Source organism: Acromyrmex echinatior, chromosome 17 (assembly GCF_024713525.1).
Source record: "Acromyrmex echinatior isolate Ae372 chromosome 17, ASM2471352v2, whole genome shotgun sequence".
NCBI classification, from domain to species: Eukaryota; Metazoa; Arthropoda; class Insecta; order Hymenoptera; family Formicidae; genus Acromyrmex; species Acromyrmex echinatior.
In genome coordinates, this window is record NC_141868.1 from 6,292,023 (window position 1) to 6,302,205 (window position 10,183).

Genomic DNA, 10,183 nt, shown 5'->3' on the forward strand with positions numbered 1-10,183 from the left:
TGCACATTTTCAAAAGAATGTATTTTTTCCAAAATATATATATTTTTAAATAAATGACCTTTACAATGTTTTTAAATAAGTTTTTAAATAAATTTTGAACTTTTTGTAATGCAATTGTTTAATTATGTAATTTAGGAATTGTGTATTCTTGCATTTCTTGTATTTTTTTTTACTTAATTATTTCTATAGTGATGAACAAATCTGACCTAATTTCATTTTCTCAACTTGTGTTTAAGCTTCTTTCATAAAATTTCTATTAACTTATGTACAAATATTTATTCTTGCCTTCATCGATCGATTCTTCGCAGCGTTTCTAAGTAACAGACTATCGTTTACCTTAGATACGTGCGTCTTTGCAAGGATTAGTCAACCAGAGAATTGTTGCAAAAGAGTGGGAGAATCTTTATAGACTACTAAAGATCCATTCTGATCGATTTATCATCGGAAATCGACGTTATGCCGTTTCAACTCGAAGCGAATGAAAAAACTTGCGACGACAATGAGGTAAAACCATCGATACAAAATGTTTGTTTCGAATTACGTGGCATCATCGGAATTCGCATCGATGTATCAGAATGCCAAGATTTTAGTTTGATAATAGTTCTCTAATAGATTTTATATCAATATTTTTTATCTCCCGAATTATGTAACGACAATCAATAAAAGATTTAAAAACATAAATGTACGTAAATGTAGAACATGATTCCAATATAAATAATATAAAACATAAATATTTTACAACATTATATAGATATAATTATATAATAGATACAACATATACACATATATATATATATATATACATATATATATATATATATATATGTATATGTTCGATCAAAACGGATCTTGATACTTAATAATATTTTTGTGCGATAAAATTTTTAGTTTTCAATAGAAGCAAACTGCGAGCCAATTATTATACATATTTGTCGATTTTGAAACACAGTTTTGGACTGCAGAAGCAACTTGCTTTGTCGCAGGCGCAGAAATATCAAAATAGTTATCGCATGCAGCCGCAGAATCCGTTCAAGATCGATCTGGTAGAAAAGATCGTGAAATCGGTGATGAATAATCGTTTGGACGAGGTCGCCTACGACGATGCGGAGGCCACAAAATTATGCGGCGATATTGCCGCAGAGATACGGCGACGCGTGAAGAAGCTTAACTTCGACAGGTGTGAGACAGATTTGCATCTTGAATGATTTAAAGATGATATTCCTGGGGAAAGGGAAGTTCACAAACGTTTAATTTATAAGTATATGCGTATAATAAGTTTCTACGAGAATTATTAGGAAAAATTAATTTGAAGAAGATTCAAGAAAGATATATAATCAACATAAATTGATTTAAAATTAACTTAAAATTAATTTAAAAAAGATTAAAGAAAGATACATAATCAATATAAATTGATTTAAAATTAACATAATCATTATTCAACGAAATAATGGAAATATATATATATATAATTGCTGAGAAATTGCTAGAAACGTGATAATTTAAGAAATAGTTCGTCAGTACTGATTTTCAAATAAATTTAAAAAAATTACTATACGTTTTATAGTTAGAAGTTTTACACGAACAAAATAATTGATAAAAAAGAAATTATTTAAAGATTTATAATAAAGTACCAAACAAATTCATCAAGAGTCACAGCTATTATTGATCAGTTATTAGATATTTAGATAATTTTCTCTAATTGTTAATTAATTATGTTATTTCTATTTATATTTCTTATTTAAGTTTTTATTAACAAATTTTAAATACATGAAATAGATATTAAGTTTCTAGATTCTACCTAGAATTTTTAAATATATTTGACTCGATAAATATTTAGCGATATGATAAATTTCCATGTAGACAATTTACATTTAAAAAACGGTTAGATAAAAACATTAAATAAACATTATTAAATATACAATTATAAAAATGTCTCGCATAAAAATGATAATTTAAACTTACTTTAAGTAAAAAAAAGTTTAATAAACGTTACAAACATCTCATAAACTTTTTACGTTTATTAAATAGTTTAAAAAAAGAATGAAATTTCAAACGTTTATTTTTCAGTTGATGACGTAGTTTCTAACGTTTATTAAATATATTTTGAATGTAACTGTGTTGCTCGAATGATCACAAAAATTCCTCAGATGTTACAAAAAAATTCCTTCTCTTCCAGGCATAAAATTATTGTCACAGTTACAATAATCGAAAAGGCCAGTCAATCCGTAAAAACCACACTCGGCTTCCTGTGGGACAGCGAGAGAGACAAATACTCTACTTTTTCCTTCGAGGGTCGTACATTTCATGCTCAGTGCAGCGTCTTCAGTGTTTATTATGAATAATATGCCGCGACTTTTGGGATTCATCAATGAACTCTCGATTACAAAAGAAAAAAAATTCATTATGCTAGTAGATAGCAAAGTGTCGCCTTCACAGAATTTTTTGCTTTGCAATTACACGAATAAATCACACATGACTACACGGAATAATCATTATTACACACAGAACTGGTTCCATTTATGCAAAGTCTCAGGGAGATGGTCCGCCAATAATATCCAGTTGGAAACAACATTTTTGTCCATCAGTCCGTATCTGTTCGTGCGAGAGTAGATAGTCGCTAGTCTCTTCCAAGGAGAAAAATATTATTTCAGTATAAATATTACTTCGTGATCTAGACAGGTGATATTTTAAGATAATACTCTATTTGAAAATTATTGATGATTATTGCAGTAGACGTTCCTTCAATTTTTTTCCTTTATCTGTGTTTCGGATCTTGGAAACTAATCAGCTGTCATTTTCAAATGTATTCAATTATTGGAAAAAAAAATTGCGTTGAAAAGAGAAAAATTTAATAAAATATATATAAATTTATATATAAATTTATTTATTCATGAAAATGTGCTAATAATAATCCTAATGATTAATATTTTCAATTTTTTTAAATGAAAACTTGTAAAAAACTTTTTAACATGACAATTTTGCTGATAACCCTTTCAATAGCTGCTATTAAATCTGTCACTATTTTTGGATAGGGTCTACAATCTTGGATAATAATTAGCATGCTTTATTAGCAAATTTCTCATTAAAATAAACTTATATATAAACATTTTAATATTCTATATTTTATTTATAATAATAAAATTAATTAAATTATACCTATTAAAAATTGCAAGCTTTTCTCCGTTCAGCGCAATTTTTATTTTTTCAATAATTGAATATATTATTATTTAAAAATGACAGCTGATTAGTTTTAACACTTTTTTTTATGTTATTACATTGAGACATTACTTTCTCGCGTTAGATCTATTTGCTTAAAAGACTATTCTTCGCTTTTTTATTTCCAGAAAACGTGATTAAAGTCAGTCAAGTTCACAGTTCTCTCTTTTCTCTTTAAATAACGAGGATTTGCAAGATGTGTGGAAAACTCTGCTTTTCCATTATCATGATATGCCTGGCGGAAAGCGCAGTGTTAGGAAATCCTCTGAGCTGTCATTCCGATAATAGGAGCTTTTATCTTTACACCGGCACTAAAACCCCGTATTCTTACGTTTATAATAATACTGGAGGAACTATGACTCTAACGAGTGAGTATTTATCGCTGTACAACAAGAGGAGCGCTGCTGAATATTCGCAAGGATTTTCTTCTTTCATCAAAAAGACCTAATCGGAATTTTCAGATTGCGAACCGACGCAGGTATGGATGCTGATCAGACATGGAACGCGATATCCTGGCAAGTCTATAATCGCGCAGATCTTGAATCTCACGCACATTCGAGATTATATAATAACAAACAACGTATTCGAAACTTGTGAGTGAGAAGATCCCAAGGTTTTTACATTCTGACTGATAATCATTTGTTGTGTGTCCTTTGAATCCAATTAGAAAATAAAAAGATGCACTATTAGATAAAAGAGCAATGGAATCTTAATAGAAATGGATTGATTTTGACACAGATAAAAATAAAATATAAAAACGTTGATTAACATAAGGGATAGTCCCTTTTTAAAATTTGTTTTCCCACAGGCGCATCTCGATACGAAAAGATGGATCTAAAGAATTGGAAACCCTATCCCGAGTTGGTCCCGGGAAAGGGAAAGCATTTGGCAATACAGGGTGAAAAAGATTTGGCGTCACTCGCCGAAAGAATCAGAGCCAAACGATGTTATTCGACTGGAACGTGACCAAGAGTTTTAAAGTAATAATTTGAGAAAAGTTCGATTTTTTTATTCGATTTTTGGTTTCTTTTTTTTTGTTATATTCGATTGTAAAATATGATATAAAATATAGTAGAGTAATGTAAAATTAATTAATATAATAAATAAAATTAATCAATGATATAAAATAATTCTTTAATATATAAATAATTTGTATTTTACATTTTATTATTATTAATATTATTTATAATATAATATATTATAAAACCGTATATATGATAACACAAACTGCAGCAATCAAAGCCTTAAATGGTCTAACTGGATCTTAAATGCTTCTATGATTCTGAATTGATATATTACGTATGTAGTCGTTCTTGAAACGCTAAACTATAGTAATATCACGAGTTAAAATTGACTAGCAATTTAACAATTTTTCATGCTTTTTCGCATCTTCGAAACGATCTTAATTATACTGAGTGACATATTAAAATCTGTAAATAATTGATTCTTATTGCGAAAAATATTACCTCGGCCGAGAGTGGAATCCAGATCTCTTGCATTCCGTGCGAGCATCCTAAGCCTTTAGATTACCGAGGTTCGCACGGAATGCAAGAGATTCGGGTTTGACTCCCGGCCGAGGTAATATTTTTCGCAATATGAATTAATTATTTACAGATTTTAATATGTAATTAAAATCGTTTCGAAGATGCGTAAAAGCATGAAAAATTGTTAAATTGCTAGTCAATTTTAACTCGTGATATTACTGCGATAGTTTAGTAGAAATAGCATTTCAAGACCGAAAAATCGGCGCGCATTTCAAAAACGACTACATATGTAATATATAAATTCACCCAGAATCATAGAAATATTTAAAATCCAGCTAGACCGTTTAAGGCTTTGATTAATATTATTTATATTATAAATTGTAATAGAGGAGACTGGGGACATTTGTACCAATATTTAGAAATATATATATATATATATATATATATATATATATATATATATATATATATATATACATATTTCTTTATTATTATTTTTTTTTAATATATATGATTATTTCTTTTAATGCACATGAAGTAACAACTATTTAGATTTACGGTACTATTTGCAAAAATATGTAATTTTAAGCTATGAATAAAATATCAAAATTCAAATTAGTACATCTTGCTCCGATTTGGGAAAAAATGAAACAAAGCTAGGGAAAATTGTAACCTATTTTAAAAACAAATTATTTGTTTTAAAACAAAAATTCACTGCTTTAAAAACACAAATTTAATGCTTTAAAAATAAATTATCTGTTCTAAAACAAAGATTATCTTCTTATATTATTATTGTTTTTAAAACAGTAAATTTGTTATTAAAAAGCAGTAAATTTGTGTTTTTAGAACAGATAATTTGTTTTTAAAGCAGTGAGTTCGTGTTTGTAAAGCAGTGAATAATATCTTTAATAATATTAGGTGTTGGAATTAATTCGTAGCGTTTTTAATGAAAGAATGTTATTTATTTCACATGAGCATTAAAAAATACATTAATAAAAGTACTTCCCATCACTTGTAAAACGCTACGAATTAATTCCAACACCTAATAATATTTAATAATAATATTACAATAAGAAATATTTACAATGCATTCGCACGTGATCATAGAGCATAAAAATGTGTGTGCTCACATCACAGTATTTGGCTATGACAGATCTGAATAGTCCTCAACTTTAACTTAGAATATTTCGGCTCACGAAGCAGAGCGACACTTTTTTCTTGTCAAATCTTTATATTACGCGAAAACGTATCAATTCAGTGTACTTTTATCAAAATTTGAGATGAACAGCTCTTCTTAACATTTACCGTTAATTGTAATAATGTTACAATGTATCCTACACTGAAAAAAAATATAATCAATTTTAATAAATATTTAATTGAATACTGAAACTATCAACTAAATATTTATTAAAATTGATTATATTTTTTTCTCAGTGTAGCGATATGGTACTTTTAATCCAAAACTAATGTTGTCAAAATTTATATAAATATATTCGAATCCATTTAAAAATATCAAAAAAGATATAGCTTAATAAAATGTATTTTAGAATTAATAAAATGAAAATATGATAAAAAGCATTTTATTCGAAAGTTTAAAGCAAAAAAGTATAAAATCGTAAATTTACACTTACGTGGCTTGTCCGAACACAATATATATAACTTCTTTTACACGTGCACGATTTGCGGTGCGATTGACGACATGAGGCAGATGCAGGCCTCGATACCAATTATTTTTGTTCTTCAGATATGATCATTTTGTCTCTTATCATTTAAAAGATATATGCATTGTTATAACTTATCTCCGTTGCAATTGTCCCCAGTCTCCCCTACTATTGATTAATAGATCCTTTATCAACCTGACGTTTATATTCCAGTTTAGATCAACGGCTACGCAACGCACCATCGCAAGCATGAGATCCTTCGTAGAAAGAGCTTTTAATATTAGTTCCAAAAAAATATTACCAATGATAAACGACACTTCACTGCATATGGTAATGTTAATAAATCGTAAACTGTACTTTCTATGAAAATACACAGCAAGTGAAGTAACGATCCAGAGAATCATTATTCGTATGACTGGAAGTTTCAGCTAAAAAAAATAATTTTTTTAGGAGCACATCAGTATGTAAAAATAATTAATGCAAATATCGGTTTAATTTATATTAGTAATACGTTATAACCAACAACGTGTCATTAAGAAAACATTAACGTGTGTCGATTAAAAATCTATTTATTCCCAATAAGCTCGTACTATATTTTTCTTTCCATAATATACAATCGTTCAGTAAAATCATTAAAATATGATCATTTTTTATTTATAATCTTTTATTAATGTAAGAATATTGTATGAAAAAAATAGATTTGTTTTAATGACATTATATCTTTTTATTTTTATCTTCTAGATCAAATTGATGCACATACAACAAAATATCACCGTGCAGCATATTCCTCTTTTAAAAGAAGCTTCCAGTAACACATCAATCAAGTTTGAAGTAGTGCCGATCGTCAATGATACTTTATTAAAGGTAATTACCAAATCAAGTCTCCCTCCCCTCCATCTTTTGTTAAAGTCCTTTTCAGACATAACAATTTGTATCGCGGCCAGTGAGTTTTTACTATCAACGTACAAACAAATAGTTTAATGTAGGCATATTTTTATTTTTATTTATATTTAATGTTATTTGTATTTATATTACGTACATTAAATTTGTTACTTTGGCTCATAGCCCTTCTTAACACAATATCTTTTATAACAATTTTTTTTTTTAATTTTACTCATAATTTTACTTGCCATGCAATGTAACGAAAAACGTCTGAAAGATTAGAAATACATTCTCAATAAACTGTTAAGTTTTCTTTCTCTTCTCACGATAAAACGCATCAAGAATGTTATAATAGGAAAGTATGTCACGAATATTTATTCTTATGTTAACTTAAAATAAATGTATTACTTAAAATAGCTGTATGACAATTGTACATCCTGGAAAAGTAGGGGCATTAACAAGGAAGTAAAAGCGTTTATTAACGGCCCGGAAATGGCAAAAGTCTTGGCGGATGTCAGTCAGCGTTTGAATCTCCTGAACATCAGTAAAGGTGAGGAATAATCACTCACCAGAAGATCAGTTGTTGTTAAATTATTAATTATACTGCCTGTAAAAAAATTGTAACAATTTTAGCCATTTTTTATTTATTTTTACAAACAAAATTTAGGAAAAAATTTATTGTCGAGGAAACAACTGTCGTGAAAATTCTCAAAATCATTTTCTCCCTTTTGACGTCATTTTTCTTAAAATTGTGATGTGATTGCCAAATTTGAAAAACGCATCATGTTTTTTCGTGCTCGACACTTAAAAAACATGAAAGTTTATTCAGATAACGAGTCAAAAATGTAAATTCGCAGGCTAGTATTATCAAAAACCAATCGTTAGTTATCAATTATTATCAATAGGATAATTTTTTATTATATAGTATAATAATTTCTCTCTGTCTCTCTCTTTCTCTCAGAAGATATATTTCTATTTTACGACGCGTGTCGCTTCGAGAGAACTTTGCATCTGAACAAACCGTCGCCTTGGTGCTATGTGTTCACCGACGATGAAATGCGAGTTCTTGAATACGAGGAAGATCTCTTTTATTATTACAACAGCGGTCCGGGAGAGGAAATCAACAGCCAGTTAGGGTGTTACCTCATCCGGGACATGGTCGATCATTTCACGTAAGTAAACTCCTCATACAACACAATTCTTCAAGAGATGTTCTAACAGACATCCTATGAATGTCATCAGGTCATCACTCAGAGAACTGTGTCGTGTGGCTCCTTCGAAAGATCTGAGTGCTTTCTTTTTGATATCTTTTTTTTTTAACTAAAATCCTACAGGAAATTAGAGGTGAATGGCGACGAGCCAAAGGGTGTGTTCTACTTTACGCACTCGCAGATGATGACGTTGTTCCTCACCGCGATGGGAGTTGCCCAAAACCCTGTACCGCTCACAGCCACAAACTTCCGAGATATGGATTACAGAAATTGGAGGATTTCTCAGTTAGTGCCGTTTGCCGCGAATTTTGCGGCGGTCTTTCACAGGTAACAGCGCCAAGATACTTTACGATATTCACGAATTGCATAGAGAAATTTAAAGAGAATTAAGAAAAGCAAGTTCTTCTAATTTTTAGTTCTTTCTTACAAAAATACTTCCCTCCGATTGTAACAAATTTTAGATGTGTTAAAGAAAAAAAATACGTGTTTCTTATTTTTGTTTATATTTTAACATATCCAAAGTGCTAAAATCGAAGGGATACTTGATTGTTTTTCTTGACAGAATAATTCTTTTTTTATCCATTTTATTTCATATATGATATATTATTCATTATTTTATATATATATATTTAAAATATATATCTATTAGATGCAACTCAAGCGATACTGTTTTTAAAGTCGCCTTCTATCTAAATGAGAATCCCTTGACCATCGAAGGCTGTAAAAATGGAGTCTGCGATTGGGTGCAGCTGAAGAAGAAGTTGGGTGCTATCGCGGCCAATTGCAATATGGAAGTTTGTAAAAAAAAATTGTAAATTAACATAACTGTCTTTCCTTTATTTTTTATGCGAAATGTTGAACGCTTTAAAGCAAAATTAGAACGCAATTGAAAAGTTATGATATGCCATGAAAGGAAGGACTATACAGTTGTACATATAATTAGAAATTTTCAACTTTATTCAAATGAGACTTAGAGGCAATAACTTAGAAGTTTCTTTCTTAAAAAATAAGATAAATGCAATAGACACTTGTTTGTCAAAAAAGATGATGAATTAAAGGTCTTTCCATTTTTCTTTAATTTTTTTGTGCAAAACATTAGACTTTAACAAGTAAGAGCTGAATCTTATAGATGCTTTTAAATAATTTCTGTTGTAAATGTAAATTACTACATATTTAGTATATAATTCACATAGAAATTATTTAAAAGCATCTACAATCCAACTTCGACCGTAGGCATTAAACTCTTACTTGTTGTGTATTCACATATATAATCTTAATAAATCCATCTATATATAACACTAATAAAATTTATTATTAGACTTTAAAGTAAAATTGGGACACAATCCCAATTAAAAAGTTACAATACGAAAACGATGCACAATTATGGTATAAATATATAAATTCCCCGACTCATTTAAATTACTTGAACAAAGCAATAAAAGAAACTTCTTCCTTTCGCCCTGTCCTAAATTGAAACAAAGGAGGTTAAACTAAAGCATAAGCTGTAATTCGTATTGCGAGACATACAATAAACACATGTTTGATCAATAAAGAGGAGAAAGACCTGTTCCAATTAACTAGCCTTTTAAATTAAATCTACGCCTTGTCGCGTTCTTTTGCACGATCATTACATTCGCATTACATATTCTTCTCACGATTTTTAGAGTGATGTTCTCGTGATGTTCTTAATTACTTATTCACTTTGCGAGACTCTATCTATTCTAGCTAA

At 29.2% G+C, this 10,183-nt stretch overlaps 2 protein-coding genes across 3 annotated transcripts; both read left to right on the top strand.

Moving 5' to 3' along the window:
* The first annotated feature begins 17 nt into the window (after positions 1–17).
* Positions 18–2,489, top strand: LOC105145365 (dynein light chain Tctex-type protein 2). Of its 2 annotated transcripts, none has more exons than XM_087415243.1 (3): positions 18–504; positions 950–1,177; positions 2,177–2,489. In XM_087415243.1, the coding sequence occupies exons 1-3, from the start codon at positions 479–481 to the stop codon at positions 2,340–2,342; spliced, it is 420 nt and encodes a 139-aa protein (XP_087271369.1). In that variant the 5' UTR covers positions 18–478; the 3' UTR covers positions 2,343–2,489. The 2 variants fall into 2 exon arrangements, with proteins under 2 accessions (XP_087271369.1, XP_087271370.1); XM_087415244.1 differs by having other exon boundaries at positions 984–1,177.
* Positions 2,381–10,031, top strand: LOC105145334 (multiple inositol polyphosphate phosphatase 1). The gene is given in 11 exon segments (XM_011054808.2): positions 2,381–2,679; positions 3,345–3,584; positions 3,678–3,809; positions 4,025–4,156; positions 4,159–4,196; positions 6,575–6,691; positions 7,103–7,225; positions 7,661–7,793; positions 8,205–8,415; positions 8,578–8,781; positions 9,104–10,031. Coding segments are annotated over 10 exon segments (1,428 nt in total). The 5' UTR covers positions 2,381–2,679; positions 3,345–3,412; the 3' UTR covers positions 9,270–10,031.
* Positions 10,032–10,183: the final 152 nt, after the last annotated feature.

Excerpts from the sequence above, each read along its gene's own strand:
- LOC105145365 (XM_087415243.1), top strand. The coding sequence starts at position 479 with ATGAAAAAACTTGCGACGACAATGAG. Across the intron at positions 505-949 it reads AAACTTGCGACGACAATGAG|TTTTGGACTGCAGAAGCAAC; the intron begins GTAAAACCATCG and ends TTTGAAACACAG. Across the intron at positions 1,178-2,176 it reads AAGAAGCTTAACTTCGACAG|GCATAAAATTATTGTCACAG; the intron begins GTGTGAGACAGA and ends CTTCTCTTCCAG.